The sequence below is a fragment of the Halichoerus grypus genome, chromosome X, assembly GCF_964656455.1.
Source record: "Halichoerus grypus chromosome X, mHalGry1.hap1.1, whole genome shotgun sequence".
Lineage (NCBI taxonomy): Eukaryota > Metazoa > Chordata > Mammalia > Carnivora > Phocidae > Halichoerus > Halichoerus grypus.
Window position 1 is genome coordinate 43,302,905 of NC_135727.1, and position 25,687 is coordinate 43,328,591.

Genomic DNA, 25,687 nt, shown 5'->3' on the forward strand with positions numbered 1-25,687 from the left:
GTGCTTTAAACATATCAAAAATTATATTCATTGTAAATGGACTAATGACTTTATCTAAAAGACAGACGTTGTTAGACTCGATAAAAAGACTCAATAATATGCCATCTATAAAATATGCACTTCACATTTAAAGCTACAAATAGGACAAGAGTAAAAGGATAAGAAAAAAAATATACCATGAAAACAGTAAGCATAAACTCTATTAACATAGACAAAGCAAAATTCAAGACAAATAGCATTATAGGAGATAAGGAGGGCAATTCTTCAGGAAGACAAAATAATTCTAAATACGTTTGCAACTGGTAAGAGCATCAAAATTCATGAGGTAAAGTTGACAAAATTAAAGGGAGAATGAGACAAATCCACAATTATAGTTGGATATATTAATAACCCTTTCTCACTAATTGATAGAACAAGTATCCAATAAAATCAGTAAGGACATAAAAGAAAAAACACTGTCAAAAAATGCATATGGAATATTCATCAATAAAGGCCATGTGCTGGGACATGGAATAAATCTCAGTAAATATCAAGAGACTGAAATATTACAGAATACGTTCTCTGACTGGAATTAAATTAGAAATAATACAAATAAGATATCTATAATATCCTTCAATATTTGGAAATTAAATAACATACTTTTAAATAATTCTAGTTCAAAGAAGAAATCACAAGGGAAATTAAAAAATATTTTGAACTACATAGTAATGAAAACACAATTGATCAAAATTTCAGGTTCATAGCTAATGCATACTTAGAGGGACATTTTTAGCTTTAAATGCCTTTATTAGAAAAGAAGAAAGGTTTAAGATCTGTGATCTAAGTTTCCACCTTAAGAAACTAGAAAAAGAACAAATTAAACCCAAAGTAAGAAAAAAAGAAAAAATAAAGAATGGAGAAGGAACAATTAAATAAGCAACAAAGAAAATTAACAAAGCCAAAAGCTGGTTCTTTCAAAAAATTGATGAACTTAATGAACCCTTAACAAGCAAGACTAATCAAAAGAAAAGAAAGAGAGAGCGAGAGAGAAAGAAAGAAAGAAAGAAAGAAAGAAAGAAAGAAAGAAAGAAGAAAGAACAGACAACAGCAAAAACTAATGATGTAACATATGGTGATTAACATAACATAATAAAAAAAGAGAAAAAAAGAAAGGACAACAGAAATAAAAAGTGGGGATAATATTATATATCTTACAGACATTTGAAGGATATTAAATGAATATTATGAATGACTCCATGTCGATAAATTTTAAAACTTAAATGATATGAATAAATCCTTTACAAAAACACAAATTACCAAAATTGACTTAAGAAGGAAGAGAAAATCTGAGTAGCTCTGTACCTACAGGAGAAATCAAAGCATCAATAAACAAACAAACAAAAACTTTCCACAAATAAACTTTAAGTCCAGATAATATCAATGGTCAATACTATCAAACTTTTGAGAAAGCAATAATGTCATTTAGAAAACAGAGGAGGCAACAATATTTCCTAAGATGAGGCCAACACAATCCTAACACCAAAACCTAATGAAAATATTACCCCAAAATTAGACAATATCACTCATGAACACAGATGCAAAAATCCTCAGAAACAACCAAAATTTTTAAATAAATCCAGCAATATATAAGATGAATAATACATCATGACTAAGTAGGGCTTATCTCTTATAGCAAGACTGGTTCAATATTTGAAAATCAATTCATTTAATTAACCATATTAACACAATAAAGGAGAAAATCATGGTCATCTCAATAGATGCAGAAAAAGCATGTGACAAAATTCAATACCAATTCACAATAAAAAAAAAACCTCAGCAAACTACGAATAGAAGGGAAAGTCTTCAATCTCTTAAAGAATACCTATAAAAACTCAGAGCTAATATCATACTTAATGGTGAAAAAGAGCAACAGCGAGGAGAGAAAACATGCAACAGAATGTTAACAACTGGTGAATACAGGTGAAGAGTATATGGGTGGCCATTGTACTATTCTTGTAACTTTTCTATAGGTTTGAAATGTTTCAAGATTATAAAAACATAAAGAGAAACTAACTCCTTCTGTCTCACAGTATAATTCCCAAGTCAAGTTCTGGTTTCCCCCCATGGGATCATTTTAGAATTCTCTTTCACCTGGCTACCTTTTGCAGTCACCCCTCTAGATTACTGCAAAAGTCATCATTCATCACTGTTCTGCTGAAAAAAATAAAATCTACTACTAATCTATACTACTGGAACCAGACTTGGGAACTCTATCTTTTAGCTCGACTTGTCTTGCTTAGCCAACTTCAACGGTTTCCCATTTGCTGACTTAACATCTCTCCCTAGATACGTGTGCCATACTCACTGCCACCTCTATCTGTTCACTCACACTATGCTCCTTACCTTGAATGTCCCTCTCCGTTATTCCAGCTCACTCTTGGTCCTACCTGCTGTCAGGCCTTCCCTCAAGCCTCTCATCTTCTACAGAATGTCCAATATTGGTCCTGCCTTTCTCTGACTCCCCTAGCTTTGGAGGCCTTGATGTGCAAGTTTAATACTGAATCAAATTATCTTGTGTTACTCTGAGTCTCATATGTGAAGCATCCCCCAGTAACAGTATTTCCTCCCAGTTAAATAGATCTCTTATTTTTCATGAATTTAAATGACTTTGTAGAAAAAAAATCACTTATAAATATATGTATAAATGCTAAATACATCTATAAATGCTAAACATCATTACAAGTTCTTTTCTAATTTTGATTAGTGTAAATGCATATTTTAAAATCATTATGTACCAGGTTTTTTGCTTAATATTATTTATATTCATATTTCTGTATATCAATATGGTCTAAATACTGGTCATTTTAATAGCTATATAGTGCTCTCTCTCAGGTTAACACAATTTGCTTAGCCATTCATTTATCCCAATGAGATTAAATATTCTTGACAAGGGAGTTTTGCTTTACTTTCCCTACTCTCTTCCCCCACCACAAGACTATTGTAATGTTTCACATACAGTAAGAGTTCAGTAAGTATTTCATGACTGGCTATGCCTTTGGCCATATAAAATTCAATGACTAAGAATCCTAAAATTATCTGCCCTTCAACTTCTTTAATAAGGGTGTTTCATCCAGCTCCATTCTGCCTATACATTCTTTCTGACTGATCTCTCTCATCTCTGACTACTCCTTACTTGCTATAAACTTTGTCCCATACTCCTTTAATACCACTCCTATACCAGCTCCAATGACTAAACCAATCCTTCCTGTACCACTTTCCCTTCCTTCAAAGATCCAATTTCCTCCAAGGAAGTCATCCTAATTAAAGAGATAAAAGTATCAAATCTCAGATTATCCATTTCAGGTAAAGAAGAGATCATGGGGAGGTCTTTTTTCCCTTGATCTTAGCTCATTAGAATAAATTCAGAAGATGAGATTTCAGTAACACCTTGTTGATCTTCTAACTTCTAATCTAGTGCTCTTGTACTCCACCCCTAAAGGGACAATGCAAATATCCTCAGAGCAACATTACTTCTAACCACTATTTTAAAATAAAACATTTTGTCTCCTTTATAAGAATTCAAAGCATGATAGTTCATTTTATTTTTAATTATATAACAATCAATTTCACAAGGAGTGTTATTTTGTTTACACTTAGAAGCTGTTTGAGATATTCTTTCTAGCTTTTGCTAGAAATGTAAACTCACAAAACCTCTATTTCTGCCTTAAGATCTTCCTCAGTCATATGACTAGAAATTCTAAAACCAAAGAATTTTTAGTGAAAACAAACTGCTACTCTTTCATCAACAATCAGAAAACTCCATAAATTCTATAAAGCCATAAGCCGAATCCTCATGTAAAGCCATGTTCAAGTCAATCCAAAATGTATCTATAAGTATCCAATATGTTCCAGCAGCCTTCACATCCTCCTTACCCCTAGGGACTACATTTTCCTAGTTGATTAAGATACTGTGGTAGCTCTGCAATTTTCCTTCAAACACCAGATCACTGAGAAGTTGTTTTGTTATAGTCATCCTCCAAATGTGCTAATTGCAAAATGACCCAATTTGGATTCAGAATTAAACATACTTTCTCATCAAACTAGTCACCCTAATTCCTTTCTTCCCTGATATGGAGATCCAGGCTGGGGGGGGAGCCTAATACCAACAACAGCCTAACCCAACTCACATTTTTCTGTAGCAACAGCAGTAAAAGTCAGAGAAAAGCAAAAGGGACAGTTTAATGTCCCCCAAAATAAAAACCGTGTATATTCTGGGGACATAATTTTGAGGTAAAAAGAAATCGTTGTATAGAAGCCCTTGAGTATTCTCTTCCTGAGGGAAAGCTTTTTCTCCCACCCATCCTATTGAAAATCAGTTTTAGATACATGCGCCCTCTACAGGACATTTCAGCTATTAGCCTTTGTCAAGATATTAGCCAATTCCCTGCCATAAAGAATGACACCTTTAAATAAAGTAAACCTATTTTTAATAGAGTAGACTTTCCAAATAACCTTATCTAGTTTTAAATTTAGAGAATGCCAATGCTAAAGGACCTCATGAGTATTCTGTGGAGATGACAAGCTCACACTTGGTCAATCAGATACAGTCCTTAAAATTAGATGCTATGCATTTTAGTATGTTCTAATGCAACCTCAGAGACATTTTTGCTGTTTCTCTATGCAGAGTTGATAGTTGGGCTTGCCCAGTGTGAATGGGTATTACCTAGAAACATAACCTATGCTGCAGCTTTAAAAACTGTATATTACCAGAAACTAGGAGGTTCATTTCAATATGTGCCCAAACTAAATTTAAAAAAAAGTTGAGTCTTTTATTCTTTTCCTTGATTGACAAGTACAGAACAAAAAGATTCCATCCCTTGGTCCTGTGTCTTGTGCATAAAAGAAGCCTTTGGCATTAGTAGTTGTAGAGATCTTAGTGAAAAAGATCACTGCCTATAATAAACTGCACAAAAATCATTGTAACTGGCTTCACACCTCATACTAAACAGTTATGAATATTAATGAGTGAAGAGCACAATCATTCATTTTTCACTTAGGGGAAGGGAAGTAGGGGAAGAAAATAAAAGTTCTGAGTTCCATTGGTGATTCCAAGAACAACTATGCAAGCTTAAATCCAGATCTCTTTAACTGGTAAAGGCCAAAGGACCTCACAGATTGCATGAAACAAAATTTTTCACTACAGATTTGCCAAAGCAATCTTTTTTTTTTTTTTTAAAGATTTTATTTATTTTTTTTTGACAGAGAGAGAGATAGCGAGTGGGAACACAAGCAGGGGGAGTGGGAGAGAGAGAAGCAGGCTTCCCGCTGAGCAGGGAGCCCGATGAGGGGCTCGATCCCAGGACCCTGGGATCATGACCTGAGCCGAAGGCAGACGCTCAACGACTGAGCCACCCAGGCGCCCCTTGCCAAAGCAATCTTTAATGTTCTTCAATGAAAAAGCCAATATAATAAGGTGATAAGGTGAACTCAAATAGGACCATCATAAGACTGCAAATAATTCTATTTTTTTACATAAAATAATATTAACATGAGTGTAGGGGCTGGGAAGGGGGTTATGATGAGAGTACCTAAATAGAAAGGAAGAGTGAAAAGAACTGCTCCGAAGTACCCCATTCTCATCACCTATGGGCAACTTAGGATGTCTTTTATTTATCCCATGCTTGATTTTTTTTCTGTATTTTGAAATAAACAAACACCATACACACAGGTATGTACAAACCAACATCAACCCATTAGTCTTTCCTGCCTACTCCACATACACCATAAATAAAAGCAGGAAGGCATAAGAAAAAAGACTAACTGTATTCAAACCATCTCCACTGCCCAGATCTGTAGGAAAAGTTTTGTTCCAATATTATAATTGCTATTGTCCTAGGAGGTAGCTGAGGGTAAGCAGATGGGGGAGAAGAGACTGAAACTATTCAAATATATTCATTCTAAGGGAAATAGCTTTTTAGGTAATATTTCTTCAATAAAGCTCACTGAAAACATGATACCACTTGGCTACACCAAGAAAACAAAGCTAAGAACCACTCATAAGCCACAAATGGCTTCACACTTGATAAGTAAAGAATAAAGAAGCAAAGCATTAAAAAGTTGATCTTTAAAGGACACCTGTGCATCAAATAACTTCCTCTTTGGATATATTTTTAACATCCTCTCTCCTCATAAATAATAAACAAACCAAGGAAAGAATACAGAATACGTAATACATAGCAACTTGTTTTTGTTTCTTAGTTTGGATTTTACTTGAATTAAACTACCATAATATAGATGTCTTTTTAAACCTCAATTCCTTTTTTTTCCTTTCAGACTCTGCTACAGGACATAACCAAGTGAGGAAAATGAGATCTGGTCCAACAGGTTACATTTGCTAGTAAGTAATATCTCCAACCATTTTATTTCAGCAATAATCAATCTGAACCAAGACTGAAAGTGAAAATGTGACTTCAAAAGTGAGGCAAGGAAAGGCAGCCACATAAAATATGCCAAGTTGGAGATATTATAGGTAAAATGTTATACACAAACACAGCTGAAAGAGAGTCATGATATACAAAAATGTGTTAAATATATACATAAGTCTTAAGGGGAGAAAAAGCCAATATATTGCCTTACCCTTACCATTCCAGAATCCTTTGGACTTCAGCAGTGTTGTTCTATTTTACAACCTGTGACCCATTTTTGTGAAAGACTTATTACCATGCTATCAATTGAAGAACAATACTGTTCTTTAGCTATGTCAATTAGCAAGCATTCTCGCCTCAGAAAACAAACATTAACCAAACTCCAAGCACTAGCCAGCATGTATTGCATTGAAAAATAAGCATGCACTTTATTGCCTGGGTTTTATACTTAATGAGAAAGTAAAGACCATACATTTAATTCTAGGAAATAACTGAATTAGAAGCTAGCAGAAAGCCCCATCATAGTCTTTTGTTTCCATGCAATAATACATTCTTCAGTGTCTTACTAGAATGATTGTGGACAGAAAATCAATTCTTAAAATCTCACGCATGGTTTGTAATTATAGCTAGACTATATAATCAAAACTGAAAGACATATATATTCAAGTGTTATTAAACAATGTTTAAGCTTTGATTGGGGTATCTACTGGCTACAGCTAATCCTTCAATACAATCATGGCTGCCTGCCAGGCCACCATGTTCTAGAAATAGATATTTCTTCTCAAGAAATTCCTCTTCAGGCAATTAGCTAATATTTCTGAACTTGGAGGCTTTAAACCTCTGCCTACTAGAGATTTGGTACGAATGTGAAAATGTACCAAAAAATAAAGCTCACTATTTGTCAAAAGCTTTAATTTAAACAGTAATGCTACACACTCAATTAAGAGGCAAACATATATATCTTTAAAGGTTTCCTGTCTTTTCATTTGCAAATGTTTGTTCCCAGGTGTATAGTCACTAACAAATGTAACCAACCCTAACTAGGCCCTTAACATTTCATTGTCCACTGAGAATATGCTGCCATTGAAGTCAAACAAAATTCCACTAGTTCCCCAACATTTTCTCAGTAGTAGGCTAAAATCTCATTCTTATCTTGGCTACTTTCCAACATAGCTGGAATTCAAGAACTTCTGTTTAAAGATATTCATAGTTAAGGGCACAAATGCTTTCTGGATGCTCACAAAAACTACACACTTTTGGCCAAAGGAAATTTGCCAACTTACCAGAATTTCTCTTTGACACCATCCTCAGATTTGTGCTGACTACAGAACAGACCACAAGGGCCAAAAGAAATGGTGGCTTCATCATTCACTTTCCTTGGCAGCTGAAAAGTCAAAAAAGAATTTGAAGTTGAATCACAGATCTTGGCCTCAACAAAATAGCAGCTAAAATTTCATATATCTCAAAGACACATTACAGAAACAATGACATTCTGGTGACTTCTGGCTTTCTTTTTATGCAAATGGAAGAAAACATGAAAGTGCACAGTTGAATCATGCCAAAGTTCCCTGCTTAAAACTTTTCAATGGCTTTCCACTGGATATGGAGTAAAATCTGAACTCTTTCTACTAGACCATCAAGGAACCGAAGGTGGAGCCCTGGCTGCCTCTGATCTCATATCACACTTTCCTCCTTGTTGGCTATGCTCCAGCCACTATGAACATTTTATTTGTCCCTGGAATGTGCCAAGGTCATTTCATCCTCGTGGCCTTTACATTTTATCTTTCTCCCAGGATACTTCTCCCCATTCTTCACACAGTTCTTTAACATCTTATTGTCCTCAGTCACACACAAGCACCTTTTCCAACTACCTAAAGTCTCACTCTGTCATTCTCTAGTTCACCTCCTTGCTGTTTTATTCATAAGACTGATCAGCACTTATGGTTATTTTGTTTGTTTATGTCGCAAGAATTTTTACTCAACTTTGACACTGATGTTTTAAAATTAACAATACTGAACTTCATTTTTTTAAGATTTTATTTATTTATTTGTCAGAGAGAGAGAGAGAAAGAGAGATAGCACAAACAGGGGGAGTAGCAGGCAGAGGGAGAAGTAGGCTCCCTGCTGAGCAAGGAGCTTGCTGTGGGACTCGATCCCAGAACCCTGGGATCATGGCCTGAGCTGAAGGCAGATGCTTAACCGACTGAGCCACCCAGGCATCCCTAACAATACTGAACTTTAAACAATTGGAATGAAACTGTTCCAAAGCCAAAAATAACTGTAAAAAGTTTTGAATTGAACTGAGATATTGTTAAGGCCCTCCTCCCCACAATAGGGAAAGGGGTTGATTAAAATACCATCAGTAGGCATTTGGGAGAAAAACAAAACCATTTTTACTGTTTATTCTCGTTGAGCTAAGACTTTTCAGCAAATTGGTTACCTATATGAGGATGCATTTGGGATCCTCTAAAAATCAGAATATAAGCACCACAGAGGTACATTGGGCTTATCATAAACCCAAGACATAAAAAAATGGCAAAGGGGACAATGAGGATGAAAGCACAGTGATCCCTAAAATAATGGGTAGAAGCAAATCTGAGTGGAAATGCAAGAGCACCCTCTGGATATCATTTTAAAGATCCAGAATTCCATATAAAGATATGTTTCTTGAATAATTGGTTTGTACCTAAAGGTATAGAACCTTACCCAGAATGTGAGAGTAACAGGATGATATAAAGTATCGAATAGATCATCTATTCCCAGAATTGACCTCAGAATGATATCTACCTCATATCCTAAATTCAGAAAACTTCCAGAATTTGAGGTCTGCGGCCACCTATTCAGCTGTCCAATGCAGCTAGTTCTTTATCATCCTATCCCTACTCCATCAATAAACAAAGCAGCCTGAGAAAGAGAAGATCGTCTTTTTATAATGAAGGAAAGCTTTCCTTTCCCAGTTGCCATGCTAGACTTCTCCAATATCACTGGAACAGCAGCATGAGGCAAGAGGAGTACACCGAGAGGAAAACTGGCATGATGCCACTAGCTGAAGTTCTGAGAAAAAAATTATTCAAATTTTGCAAGGGACTTCCAATGCCCAGAGATGCTGGGGGCATCATCTCATCATCAAACCTGTTATAAGAACTACCTATTTATACAGTGCCCACAGACAGCTAGAAGAGCAATTATAATCAACTAAGGAGAAAACACAGGCAGTCACAAGCATATTTTTTCCCTTTCCCTCTTCCCTAGTCATTTATCTCCCAATGCAACACCAAAGGAGAAGGCACAGGGGAAAGAGGAGGAAGAAAGGGAAATGTGCGAAAGCTTACCCTGCACCCTCCAAATTCCTAGCCACTAGTGCTACATGTCTTATCTGTTTGAAGAAAAAGGAAGAGACAGTATTTGAAAACAGCTGAAAAGTTATATAATCAGACTGAAATGTTTATCATTGTCGCCATCTCCTCGTGGAAAAAGGTAAGCACAGTAGAGCATGACAAGTAGTAATCACCGGGAAAAATAATACTATTTCATGTTTATGCTTCAGTGAGTTAAAACTCTTAATGAATTAGCTGCATTTATTAACTTGGTTATTTCTGCCCATTCCTTGACCACTAGAATATAAACTTCATGAAGATGGTCACTTAATCATTAACTGCTGTATCCTCAGTAACTAGTGTAGAGCTTGACATATAATATTCCAATGAATAAAAGAAGAATATCAGTGTAGATAATATCACATTAGGGGTTCAAGTAATACAAATAAATGGGAGCTTTCAGTGTTATTTTCCATTACCCATTTGTTTGAAATAGAATATCTATTATCAAATATATGATTATTCAAATCCAAGATGTGTGATATCTCCTGCTACAGTGGACACTGTTGGTACCCTACCCACATCCTCTTGGCCTACCCCAAAAGTCATTTGCAGAAGACTTCCTATGTTTCTCTACCAGAGGGGCTTCTCTAACTACAAAAGTAGCTTGAACAGAAGAGGAGGCAGACTGGAAGTTCCAGGTTAACACCCCAAGAGTTACTGTTAGTGATGGGAGTTAGTAAATAAACACTGCAACTCCCTCACCCCTTGGTATATTCCAGTAAAAATGAGTGGCAAACTGCTCATTAACATACTCTTTATTTGCTTCTCTTCCCTTCCAGTCTGACTTTCCCATTTCCTTGCAGTACTTTCTGGAATCACTTCCCAAATAAATTACTTACATCCAAATCCTTGTTTTTGGGTCTGCTCTTGGGAGAACCCAAAACAAGACTCTGAAAAGACCATTATGAATTCCACACAATCCTTTATTTTACATAAAATTTATTTGTCCAGTTTCCAGCTCAGAAGATTATGTAGGCTCTGGACTATCAAAGGTGTCTTATTATTCAAAATATGCCTAAACCAGAGGCACACTCTAGCTCTCTTTTCTTGTCTCCCAATTTAGAACTTATGTTCTTCCCAGTGACTTCAATAAGAACATTGGTTCATCTCTGATTTAACTCTTCCTGCTGTATCTACTCAGTTACCAACTCAACCTTGCTGGTTAGATATTAAAAGTCTGCTATGCTCTCCTTACCTATAACTCATCCTATCCATGATTGTGCCTTTCTTATTTCCATCTCCCAGTCACGGAAACATGAGGGTAAACAACAGATATACTTCCCATCCAACCATTTTGTTTTTCACTTCTAGTACAGTATTCAATAAAGGACACGAAATATTCAATACTTTATTATAAAATAGGCCTTGTTGGGCTCCTGGGTGGCTCAGTGGTTAAGCGACTGCCTTCGGCTCAGGTCATGATCCCAGAGTCCTGGGATCGAGTCCCACATCGGGCTCCCTGCTTGGCGGGGTATCTGCTTCTCCCTCTGACCCTCTCCCCTCTCATGCTCTCTCTCTCTCTCTCAAATAAATAAATAAAATCTTTAAAAAAAATAAAATAGGCCTTGTTTTAGATGATTTTGCCCAACTGTAGGCTAATGTAAGTGTTCTGAGCATGTTTATGGTAGGCTAGGCTAAGCTATGATGTTCAATAGGTTAAGTGTATTAAATGCATCTTCAACTTATGATATTTTCAGCTTACATTGGGTTAATCGATATGTAACTCCATTGTAAGTCGAGGAAAATCTGTATTTTATCATAACAATTATTATAATGTATTGCACATTTGTGTGTGTGCCAAACACTACACTAAACTCTTACATATATGATATTTTATCCTATCAATGACCTTGTGGGTGTTATTATCCCCATTTTACTTTTCAGGAAAATGATACTTATAACTTACCCAAGATTATGACAATAGTAAATTAAGGAAAAGAAGATTCGAATTTAGGTCTATGTGACTACAAAACCCAACCTCTTAACCACTGCTAAACTATTTTTGCCCTAGGAGTTAGATGCTATGGGAGTCATAAACCAAGTTTAAGACTATAAAACGTCACTCTTTGCCTTCAAGGAGCTATAACCTAACTGTGGAGATGCATGCATACTAGAGTGCTTAGTCAAGTGCAAGACAGGGAAGAACAACCTGTATATGTTAAGTGCTAAGGGAATATAGAGTAAGACAAGTATTTTGTAACATGTTCAATAGGTGATTCAGATTTCCCATTGAAAGGGAAAAATCTGCCAAACTGCCAATTCAAACAGTCAAAAAGAAAGGCCAGTGCAATCAATCTCCTAGCAGTGTTCATCTGCAACAGTGTCGGCCTTAAATATCATCATTGATCAAGGAATGTCTCAGAACTGTGACCACTGGGCTGCCAACATACAGTTTCACACATCTGTTTAAATACTAAAAGTGTCAGAAGCATCTCAGGTTATCCCCTTGAAATCTTACACTGAAATTCAGGTTATTATATTATAACATTTTCCTCTTGGTGATTTTACAACCAGCTTATTGCTGTGTGAAGAAAATGTATAGGAGCATGTATAATACTTTATATGATGGCAATTATGCTGCTATTCAATTATTTCAAAATTACTTTTTTTCCCCAAAAAGAATCTTCTCCCTACCATCGATATAAATATATAAGGGTTCTTACACCTGAAGTTCATATTCTCCTGGGGCTTTGTGCTTACTGATTTCCTAAGGTTAGGATGTAAAAGTCTCGAAAGGCCACATGAGGAATTCTAAAGACTGAAGATGCTGGCACAAAGGCTACTGAAGGCATTAATATTCCTCTCCTTGGAGTACCAAATCCTGATAGGAGTAGGGCCATCTTTTCAAGAAAGTTTTTAAAAATGTAATTAAACTAAATCTTTTGACAGGTAAATGTTACGCTTGAATGGCTTTCAAGTCTAGTTTGTAAATTACCTTCTTCACTTTAGTCTTTTCCTCCTTTAAAGTACCACGTATGTCAGGTCCCTGCTTCATGTTAATTTTTTAAAGTATCTGTATGGCATACTTCTAATTCTAGAAAGCAAAACAAGTTTAACTTATGAATATATTTTGACACAATTAAAAGACCCAACTAGATATATCAGCTAGATTGCAGAGAATATACAATTATATCATTTCTTAATACATTCTTGTCATCACAGACAATTTGATATTTACAGTGTTTTCGAATCATTTGTACCAGCCAGTCATATATATAATCTCCCAACAAACTGGAAATTATAGACACACAGCCCACACACATATCACAGATGTATTAAAGATAATTAATTTTTAGACACAGTTCTGTAGTCAACACACATTCATTTCAATTTCTAATGCAATAGTCCCCCCTTAGCCTCAGCAGATATGTTCCAAGAATCAAGTGGATGCCTAAAACCACAGATAGTGCCAAACCCTATATAAACCATATTTTTTCCTATACGTACATACCTATGATAAAGTTTAATTTATAAATTAGGCACAATTAGAGATCAACAATAACTAATAACAAAATAGAACAATTATAACAATATACTGTAATAAAAGTTATGTGAATATTATCTTATCTCTCTTATTGTACTGTACCTTCTTATTGTGATGTATGATGTGAGATGGTAAAATGTCTATGGGACAAGATGAAGTGAGATGAGTGATGTATGGATTGTGACACAGCATTAGGCTACTACCAACCCTCTGATGATAGGTCAGAAGGAGGATCATCTCCTTCCAGACCATAGTTGACTGAGGATAACTGAAACCACAAAAAGTAAAACTGTGGATAAGAGGGGACTACTGTATCTTCTAATTCTGCAGTCATCTACAATGAAGCATTATATTCATACAGAGTTGGCCCTGAGGTCCTACTAGACCTTCAATCAGAAAACAAATATGCAAAAATATAAATGATATTCTACTTAGTAAGAAGGAAAAGTTGGTTCTCAATTTGACTCAAACTTGGAAAAGATCTCAATAGTTATATAATCCAATCACCAACCAATCAAGAAATCCTTTTTATACTATCTCTATATCTACGCTATCCTCAAGTACTTCCTAACATATGAAAACAACTGTATGAAGTGGCAGCCCATTCTATTATTAGCTCTAATAGTTAGAAATGGAGGTAGAAAGAGACATGGAGTCTGAAACCAAGAAAGCCAGAAATACAGAAGTAAGAAAACAGAGACAGCTAAAGATAGAGAGACAGATGGATAGGAAACAGATGGAAAGAGAAAAAATACACACAGAGGAGAAATGGGGAGATAGAGAAAACATACAGAAGCAGAGAGAAAAAGGCAGAAATGGAGACACAAAAAGTTGACATATTGAGAAAGAGGAGGAAACAAGAGAAAAGAAAAAATAATGATGGAGGAAATTCTGAGAGATAGCAGAAGAGACAAAGAGGGTAAAAAGAGAAGCAAACATAGAGGGGAAAATTGGTTGTAAGCAACTATAGAGATCCAGGAGCATAGCAAAAACTCTCTCTCAAACTAGTCTATTTCCTGTAGCCTGCAGTTTTTGGTTTAGTATATAGTCCCCCAAAATGGAATCTTCATTTCATAGCCTTCCTTGCAACTGCATATGGATAGGTAATTGCATTCTGACCATTAAGATGTAACCAGAAGTGTCATGTGCAAGAGGGATTAGTCTTTTTCAGGGTTGCTCCAGTCAGTAAACCTAGAAGTAGTAGGTATAAGGTTTTACAAGCTGTTTAGACAAACAAAAAGTCTACAATCATTACTCATTTTTATGTGGTTTCTAAATACCTCATTATCCATCTTTTTCTTCCTTCAATAAAAATGTTTGTCAAAATTTTTCTCAAAATGTAATATACACTTTCATACACTGTTTATGAGATTTTAAATTGGTAGAGCACTTTGGAAGGCAAATTGTCAGGACTTGGCAAAATTTAAAGTGCTCAGGAATTCCCTTTCTAGGAATTGATATTATAGATATTCAAATACATATGCACAGAAATATATGCATGTTCAAGGATGGTCAATGAAGTATGTGTTATAATGGTCAAAAACTGGGAATAAAACAAACACACCTCCACAGAAGAGTGGTTGAATAAAGTATGGTATATGCATACTATGGAATACTTTACAGCTATTAAACAGACTGAAGTAGAGAGTTATGCATTGATATGGGTAGATCCAAAAATGTATGGGAAACACATGTGATCCCATATATAATGGAAAAATCTATGTATGTATATATGCGTGTGTGTATGGAAATTTATAGAAAAAGGTTAATGTAACTCTTAGGAGGGAAGTAGGAAAAAGTCTAATGCTGAAGGGTAAATTTCACTCTTTACTCTATATAGTCATGGTAGTCATTAATTCAGTTTTCCAAATATCTATAGCTCTTTTCCTTCAAGTAAAGATAGCATTGCACTTCCTGGCTCCATTGTGATTGATAGAGCATGTGACTGATTCTGGCCAATTACTTATAAGCAAAAGTTATTGCTCACACTTATGTTTTACTTTAAGGTGAGAGCATTTATTTGTCAATGTGCCTTCTACAACTATCTTTCCCTCTGCCACAGTGAATGGTAATGTTTAAAACAGTGGTTGTTCCATCAGTCTGGGTCACAGAATGAAAAATTTTAGAGCAGAGCTCCCAGCCAATGTTACATAAGTGAGAAATAAAACTTTGTTGTTATAAGCCACCATGATTTGGGGATTGTTACAACAGCATAATCTAAATTATCCTGATTGATACAATTGAAATATTTAAAATTTACATTGAGATAAATATACTTTATGGGTATATTATTATAAAAATTAATATGGTACCCAGAACAGCACACAATATTCTGTACATAGACAATACAAAATGTAATGAGAGTATTATGTGTCATGATCTAGATTCAATATACTTACTAGAATATAACCATTTCAAGGACAGGAACTATGATTTATTCTTTTTTGCATTCCCAGCATGAGTGACTAGAACACAGTAGGCATACAACCCATTCTTCTTGAATGTTGAATTAAATTATTTTTACCCTAACTTGTAGTTTTATATTAATCCCTATGAAATGTCAATATATTAGTTTTAGTCTAATCAAAACCAGTTCAAATCATAAGGCTATTATTCATTTTTATTGACTCATCTAGCTTTGTGTCACTGAATATTTCATAAGATTGTTCTTTTTGCCTTCAATTAAGTCAATAACAGAAAATTCTGAATAAGACAAAAAACAGAGGATGCTTGCAATGCTCAGTTGGTTAAACTTCCGACTCTTGGTTTTGGCTCAGTTCATCATCTCTTGGTCGTGAGGTTGAGCCCCGCATGAGACTCCGTGCTCAGCATGGAGTCTGCTTCAGATTCTCTTTCCCTCTCCCTCCACCCCCCCTTTCCCTCAAATAAATAAATAAAACCTTTAGAAAAGAAAACATACAACAAAGACCTATAGACTGCCACTATAGACCTCTCTACATGTTGGTATTGATCATTAATCTGTTTTATCAACTGGGTATGAATTCACTTAACTGTACTAGAATCCATTTAACTAGCCCATACTGGAATATCTTATAATGAGAGATTACTCATTTGATAAACCAGGCTTTCATATAATATATCAGTGTAATAATTCTACCAAAATAAAAGACAGGTTTGCTTAGCCTGACTTGATTCTAAGATCCATTATTTTATGCATTTGAAGAATTTATTGTGTGCCAACAACAGGGATACAAACGGGAACATAATAGGTATGGTATCTATCCTCTATGTAATCACAGTCTAATAGAAGAGATAAAAAAATAGGTAATAACAATGAATTGTTTTAAATGTAATGAGAGGAGAGATATAGAGTGTTTTGAAGGCCAAGAGGGGAGAAATCAAAACCACATTTAGGAGAAAGAGAAGGCTTTCTGGGGAAAGTGACTTCTAAGGTGAAACAGAAAACATGAAAGGAAAGATTGTTCTGAGAGAGCATGGCACATTCCCGGAACTGAAATGAGTTCAATGCAGCAGAACCAGAGTGTTGGATAGGAGGAAAAGAGAAAGTTGATACTAGAGAGGTGAGCAAGGGTCAGATCATGTAGAGATTAAGTTGTCTATAGTACATCTAAGCATGGATGTTCAGTGAGAAATTGGAGATACTGATAGGAGTGAAGAAAAGGGACTTGGGGATATATATGTGGTAGTCTTAAACATTGAGATGGTATTTAATGTCACAGGAGTCACCAAATTACCAAAGGATAGAGGCAAAATAAAAAAGTGGTTAAAGATAGATCCTTGAGAAACACCAACATTTAAAAGATGAGCAGGTTCAGAGAAATCTACAAAAGTGACTGAGAAAAAAAGTAACAAGAGAAATACAAGGAAAACCAGGATAAAAGCCAAGAGAATAGCATATTTCAAGAATGATAACTGTGTTAAATGCTACTGGGTAATCAAGTGAGTCAAAAACTAAAAAGTGTCCTTTATATGTAGCCAAAGAAAGGCTGTTAGCCAAGAGAAGACTGCCAAAAACAAATCAGTGGAGTATCAGGGCTAGAACCAGACTATATAAACTGAAGAGTATATTGAAGGTAAGGGAGTAGAACAGTGAGTGAGTAGAGACAACTATCACAAAGATTCGCTGTGATAGGAAAGACAGAGATAGGGTAACTTTACAGCATGGGGTCGGAGAATTTTTTAAAAATAAAATGTTATTTTTCTCATGATTAGATTGGGGTTATAGGTTTTGGAAAATAATACCAGAATAGTTTTTTTTCTTTGGTAAGTAAGAGAGATTTGAACAAGCTTTAAATGCTGAGGGAAAGGAGCCAGACAACAGGAAATAGTTGAAGAAAAAGAAAACACATGGTTAATTTACAGAACAAAAACCCAAAAGAAATACTTGCATAAGAAAAATTTCTGAAGCTCAAGTGGAAAAATGTGCCATACACAGGAGGATTTTTTGATCTTAAATTAGAAATGGAAGGAAGGCAGAAATGATAGGTGAAGGTATAGGTAAGTTTGTAAATCTTGTGGTGGGAAGTGGCCATCTTGTGGCTTCTACATTCCCTGTGAAACAGCTGGCAAGTTTATCTAAAGAGAGGGTCTGGTAGGAGGTTTGAGGAAGCATATACCTTTTCAAAAGTTAAACAGTTCACTCTAGGGCTTTTCTAGCATTGGATGTTAAATTTGTCAATTTAAGTTTCCGGAATCCATGCTTTTGCTTTTGTTTTTAATTAACACATTTGACTATATCTAATACTTTTGTGCTTTCATTGTTTCTATGACTCATAAAAATTTTTTCACTTAACTATAGAATTGAGTGGAGCAGCTAAAAGGGCACCTTCTCAGTTGACCAGCACACCAACTAACTTTTCTAATCCCATTAGTCCTTATACCTTATTTTCTCCATACTACAGTTAACTGAGGTTTTATGGGTATTTTAAGAAATAATTTAACCTCATTACCCTTGTGCAAAATATGGGGGAACTGAGATTCAGTGAGGTAAGTAACTTTCACTATAGCAAGAAGCCAGTTGGAGACAAAGTAATTCATATTTGTAAAATTTCTTTCTTGTCTATCAGAAACAGCAGTAACTATTGACAGTTGATAGATAAATAGACAAACAGACAGACAGGAAATGGGGTTAAACCCCTTGAAATATTCAGTATCAAGGACACTGTATATAATTTTAAGTGCCAAGTAATAAAAACAACATGGAGCTGTCAGAAAGAATATTTATATTAATGGACTTTCCTCTAATAGTACAATACATTTAATTTGTGCTTCTGTGTTTAGATAAATGACAGTACCTAGTTTTACAATATCCTGTTTCCTATGTTTTTAATTATAAAAGGATGATGAAAACACTGCCCCAGGAACAATTATAAAATAATGTATATTTTTGTCATATTAAGGGAGCTGTACAATAGGTTTTTTTTCTTTTTGAGTAATGGAAGGGTATATATCATACTTTATCTGGGTTATTAACTACTGTGAAGTAGGTCAGTGTAGGCTTTTGGGCCCCAGTTTTACTTCTTATTAGCTGTATGACCTTGGCCTAGTTACCTATACACCCTGACCTTCCATTTACTCATCTGAAAATGGTGGTAATAGTAATACCTACTTCATAAGGTTGTTGTTTGTATTATATTGTATATAATACCTATTAAATGCCTAACTCATTATCAGATACAGAATCAGCCATCAGTACATATTAGCTATTGTTATTGGTGTTGTTATTATTAATTCTGCTTGGGCAAGTCAGAGAAAGTTTTGCATAGGGGGTGACACTTGGAGAAGAAAAGTAAGTTTGCCAGGTGGTCAGGGTCACAGGGAAGAGCAGTACAGACAGACTAACTCTGTGTGTGTATGTACACATGCATGTGCACACATGTCTTGGACAGAGCAGGGATCGCATTTTATAAAGACATGATACATTATGACTTAATTTCTCCTCACCGGCCTATAGTTACAAGATTTTGAAGTTATACTCAGACAAAAGAAAAGTAAGTACCCTCCTTTTCTCTCTCTTCTCTCATCATTTTCAGAATGGAGGAAAATTTATCCTGCTGTCCTATAACTTGTGTCCACTGCCACCATAAAACATGAACCCAGGGATCTGCCTACACCCTCCAATTGGGTAACCCTACTCTTTCTGCAGAAATAGTTGTTGAGGTTTTTCCCTTTTAAAACTTCCTTTCTTAACCTCTTTAGGGTCCCACATACCAACTGGTTCACCAGACATAATTGTGCTTGAAAAGGAGTCAATGGAGAAAGCTAAAGACTGATCCTCGGTAATGTACATTTTAAATTAATCTCTTAGAGATTAATTCGATAAGTTAATGGTACTTATTTTTTATAATAGTAATTATTATCATCATCATAATTATTAACCTGGAAATCTTGTCTCCATCTTACTTGTTTTCTTATACATCAATATAGCCCAAAACTTTCCTGAAAATGCCTAACTACATGCTGGGATTGCCCCATTTTTTTCTTAAATCCTTTCAAAAAATTTACCCCTCTCTCCCATCTAATATTCTATTTTGTGATCCCCTTTTTCTGACCAACACTGGTAGCATCTATCAAATTAACAAGTTTTAAAATAACAATCTACCTCAATATTAAAAAGCCTAAAGTAGAACAAACATTCTCATATACTGGCAGTGAGAATATAAATCATCATTCATTTTTTGGAGAGCAAATTAGCTATTATATTTGTATAATAACCTTTAAAAAATTACTATCTCAGATAATGCAAAGACTCATGTACAAGGATGTTATTCTAGCATTATCCCTAATAACAAAAATATAAGATATCCAAAAATATGGCAAAGGTTAGATCAATTATAATATGTCTTTATGATGGAACATGATTCTGCCTTAATACAAAATTTCAGGCAAAAACAAAAATTCAAATCCTTTAACCCAATATATCTTAAGAAAATAATACAAAATGTAACAAAAGATTTATGCATTATTATGTTCATTTCAGCCATATTTATACTACCAAGGTTGGAAATAATCTAAATATCCAATAATAGGAAATCTGTTAAATAAATTATGCTATACTCATATGGTAGAATATTATATAGCTATTAACAATTAAGTGTTCAAAAATTTTAATGATATGGGAAATGCTCTTGACATAATGCTAAGGGAAGTCAAGTATAAAACTGTAAATACAGAATGATATGCATAAAAGGATTTATGCACAGAGATTATAGTATGATTTATAATATCAAAAGAAGCAAGTTACCAGCTCAAAAATAGAAGAGAGTTTAAATTACATCTATACAATAGTATATTAAGCATATCATTAAAATTATTTTAACCACATGGCAAAATGCTTATGTTATGTGAAATTTAAAAAAACAGGCTACAGGGGTGCCTGGGTGGCTCAGTCGTTTAAGCATCCATCTGGTGATTTCAGCTCAGGTCATGATCTCACGGGTTGTGAGATCGAAAGGGCTCTGTGCTCCACAGGGAATCTGCTTGAGATTTTCTCTCCCTCTCCCTCTGCCCCTCCCCCATTTGCTCTCTCTCTCTGTCAAATAAATAAATCTTTTTTTTAAAAAAAGCAGGCTACAAAAGGAAATGAAAACAGGATCTCAAAGAGATGTTCCATGTTTATTGCAGCACTATTCACCATAGCCAAGATATGGACACAACCTAATATACATACACACATACACACACAATGGAATGGAATATTATTCAGCCATGAGAAAGAAGGAAATCCTGTCATTTGAGACAACTTGGATGAAACGTGAGGGCATTATGCTAAGTGAAATAAGTCAGAGAAAGACTAATATTATGTGACATCATTTCTTTGTGGAATCTAAAACAGCTGAATTCAGAAACAATAGAGTGGTAGTTACCAGGAGCTAGGGATGGGGGAAATGGGGAGATACTGGTGAAAATACACAAACTTCCAGTTATAAGATTAAAAACTTATGGGGATGTAATATACAGCATCATAAGTATAGCTAATAATGCCATATTATATAGTTGAAACTTGCTAAAAGAGTAGATCTTAAATGCTGTCACTACAAAAAAGAAAGAATAATTATGTGACAGGATGGGGGTGTTAGCTAATGCTATGGTAGTAATCATTTTGAAATATGTATGAAATCAACATTGTACACCTTAAACTTACATGTTTTATGTCAATTATATCTCAATAAAGCTGGGGGGGGAGGACATTAGACATCAGGACATTAAGGGAAAATTTTAGGCTACAAAATTAATAAAAAGCATAATCTTGACTATAGAAATACATATTATTAATATGCACACACACATACAAACAAACACAGAGACACACACACCGCCTAGAAAGAAATGTACTTAATCTTTACATTATATTTGGGTAGTGAAATTACAGAGTAAGAGTTAGCATTATATTCATCATTATCAATATCATCCCTAAAAGTAGACATTTTAAATAAATATGTATTTTTTTAAATCAGTCAAACCAATTAGGGGACATCAATACTGACCACAGAGGGGGAAAAATGATTATAAGGGACTACTATGAAAAACTGTATACTAACAAATTAGATATACTTAGATGAAAGAACCAAATTTGTAGAAAGACACAAACAACTGAGGCTGACCAAGAAAATATAAAAATCTAAATAGACCCATAACAAGTAAAGAGATTGAATTAATACTCAAAAAATGTCCCAGAAAGAATAGCCCAGGCCCAGATAGCTTTACTGGTGAATTCTATCAAACATTTAAAGAAGAATTAACATCAATTCTTCAAAAACTCTCTCAAAAAATATAAAAGGAGAGACTACTTCCCAACACATTCTATTAGGTCAATAATACCCTGATACCAACATCAGGAAAAGACATCACATGAAAAGAAAACTACAGACCTGAATATTTTATGAATACAGACCAAAAAGATCTCAAAAAAATACTAACAAACTGAATTGAGCAACATATAAAACAGATTATACATCATAGCAAAGTAGGATTTTTGGTTTAACATCTACAAATAAATCCATGTAATATACCATCTCAATAAAATAAAGGGAATTAATCACATAATCATCTCAATAGAAGCAGAAAAAAGCATTTCACAAAATCCAACATCTTTTCATGATAAGGAATAAAGGAGAAATTCCTTGGTTTGATAAAGGCTATACATGAAAAAACCCATAGGTAACATTATACTTAATGATGAAATACTGAAATCTGTCCCCTTAAGGTCAAGAACAAGGATATCTGCTCCTACCACTTTTATTCAACATTGTACTGGAGGTTATAAACAGGCAATTAAGCAAGAAAATTAATGAAAGATACCCAGATTGGAGGGAAACAATATAAATATCTCTATTTGCAGATGACATTATCACGTATATAAAAAATCCTAACGTATCATCTAAAAACCACTAGAACTAGGGCACCTGCATGGCTCAGTCTGTTAAGCATCTGACTCTTGATCTCAGCTCAAGTCTTGATCTCAGGGTCATGAATTCAAGCCCCACATCAGGCTCCACACTGGGCGTGGAGCCTACTTAAAACAAAACAAACAAACAAACAAAAAAAACCCCACTAAAACTAATAAACTAGTTCAGCAAGTTTGCAAGATCAACACACAAAATTCCATGGTATTTATACACCCTAGGAATGAATAAACTGAAATAGGAATTAAGAAAACAATTACATTTAAAATAGCACCAAAAATAAGAAAATGCTTAGGAATAAATTTAACAAAAAAAGAGTACAAAACTCATATTCTGAAAACTGTAAAACATTATTGAAAGAAATTAAAGGACACCTAAAAGGAAAGACACTCCATGTTTATGGATCAGAAGACTTAATATTGCTAGGATGGAAATATTTCCCAAATTGATGTATACGTTTAATGCAATCCCTAGCAAGATCTCAGCTCTTTTTTTTTTTTTTTTTTTTTTTGCAGGAATTGACAAGTTGATTCTAAAATTTATATGAAAATACAAAAGATCCAGAAAAGTCAAAACAACCTTAAAAATAAGAAAGTTGGAAGCCTTGTACTTTCCAATTTTGAAACTTACTTTAAAAACTAATAATCAAGATAGCGTGTGGGTGCCTGGGTGGCTCAAGTGGTTAAGCATCTACCTTCAGCTCAGGTCATGATCCCAGGATCCTGGGATGGAGCCCCAAGTCGGGCTACCTGCTCAGCGGAGAGTCTGCTTCCCACTCTGCCCTTCCCCCTGCTTGTGCTCTCTCTCTCTCTCTCCCAAATAAATAAATAAAATCTTTAAAAAAAAGATAGTGTGGTACTGACATAAGGATAACACAGATACATGGACAGAATTGAGAGCTCAGAACATAAACTTTTTGTCAATTGATTTTCAACAAGGGTACCAAGACCATTCAGTGAAAATAGTCTTTTCAACGATGGTGCAGGAACAACTGGGTAGCTACATGCAAAAGAATTTAGACCCCTATCTCACATCACATACAAAAATTAACTCAAAATGGATCATAGGCCTAAATGTAAGAGCTAAGATAGTATAATTCTTAGCATAAAATATAGGAGTAAATCTTTGTGACTTTGGCTTAGACAAAACATCTTAGACATGACATTAAAATTACAAGCATCAAAAAAAAAAATAAATTGAACTCCATTCAAATGAAAGACTTTGTGCTACCAATAATACCATCAAGAAAGTAAAAAGACAACCCACAGAATGGGAGAGAAATACTTGTAAATCACATATCTGATAAGGGAATTGTATCTAGGATATACAAAGAATTCTTACAATAAAAATATAAATAACCCAATTAAAAAGTCAGTAAAGTATTTGAATAGACATTTCTTCAAGTGAATATACAAATAGCCAATAACCACATGAAAAGATACTCAACATCAGTAGCTATTAAAAAATGAAAATCACAATAAGATACCATTTCACACCCACTAGGATGCCTATAATTAAAGACATGATAACAAATTTTGATGAGAATGTAGAAAAATTGAAGTCTTCATACATTGCTGGTGGTAATGTAAAATGATGCAGCTGCTTTGGAAAACAGTTTGGCACTTCCTTAAAAGGTTAAACATAGAATCACCATATTACCCAGCAAATTCATTTCTAAGTATATACTTAAAGGAGTTGAAAATGTACATCCATCCCCCCAAAAGAAAATGTATGTACACACAAAAAAATTTACAAGAATGTTTATAGCATCATTATTCTTAATAGCCAAAAAGTAAAAACAATTCAATGTCCATCAACTGAGGAATAGATAAAATGTATACAAAGGAATCTCATTGGGTAATGAAAAGGAATGAAGTAATGATAACACACTACGATACAGATGAATGTTGGAAACATTCTGCTAAGTGAAAGAAGCCAGTCATGAGAAACCACACATTGAATCATTCCATTTATATGAAATGTCCAGAATAGGCAAATTCATAGACACAGAAAACAGGTTAGCACTTGTCAGGGGATAAGATAGTGGTAATAGCTACACAACTCTGAATATACCATATACTATTGAATTATACACTTTAAAGCAATGAGATATATGGTATATAAATTATATCTCAATAAAATCGTTTAAAAATCGATCAAATCAGTCATTTGACATCACCATAGAAAATGAGTTGACGGATTTTTTTTCCCCTTATCAGGTATATGTTTGCACATCACAATCATAGTTCTAGATTATGTGCCAAATACATTATTCTTAAAGTGAGTCCTTTTAAACATACCATGCAGGTTGGGCAATTGTTAGTTTCATTTAACCCAGAGTCCTTCTGATTTAAGCCTCCATCACCAGGCTCACATTTCAGATGCTTTAGGTTTTAAGTGCCATAACGTATCTTGAAGTGGCACCAGGTCACCCAATCTCCACCATGTTAGCCTTATATTCCCTCATTGACACTGGTGCTATTTTGGAAGTTCCTTTTTCATAACAGGAATGGATAGTCTTAAAGTTGAGCTACCAAAATTTTTATACTCAGGGAAGTGATTAGGGATAAGTAAGTAAAAGCAAACTGGTATTTGTGGTTTTTGTTGACATTATAATCATCTGCTATTAAAATGGAAACATGGATTCATGTTTTTAAAAGACTAATTCAAGCCAGTATTTCCCTCAATAAAATTAAAATCAGCTCTCCACTACCCAACCCAGTTCTGTGTGCAAGGAATTGTCTCAACAGATAGCTACAAAACACCATAACTGGAATAATCAAAGATTCAATAAGAGACAATCTAGTCCAACTGAGCTTAACAAATTGCATTACCGTTAGAGCAACAAACTGGCAGGGACTGATAATTCATCTGCAATTAAAAGAGCACTTTCTTTTTTACTGAGTTACAGCCTAAAGAAAAGTTGGCAGGATTTTTTTTTTTTTAAAGATTTTTTATTTATTTATTTGAGAGAGAGAGAATGAGAGACAGAGAGCTGAGAGGGAGGAGGGTCAGAGGGAGAAGCAGACTCAC

The 25,687-nt window shown here is 34.6% G+C and overlaps 1 protein-coding gene across 2 annotated transcripts in view; it reads right to left on the reverse strand.

The window, feature by feature from the left end:
* The window catches only part of IL1RAPL2 (interleukin 1 receptor accessory protein like 2), a 1,158,042-nt gene that overhangs the window by 1,079,560 nt on the left and 52,795 nt on the right, over nucleotides 1–25,687 (reverse strand). For both annotated transcript variants that reach the window (XM_078065458.1, XM_078065459.1), the window contains one exon: nucleotides 7,688–7,788. In XM_078065458.1, coding sequence (XP_077921584.1) covers nucleotides 7,688–7,772 — 85 coding nt within the window. In that variant the 5' untranslated portion in view covers nucleotides 7,773–7,788. The remainder of the gene's footprint in view (nucleotides 1–7,687; nucleotides 7,789–25,687) is intronic.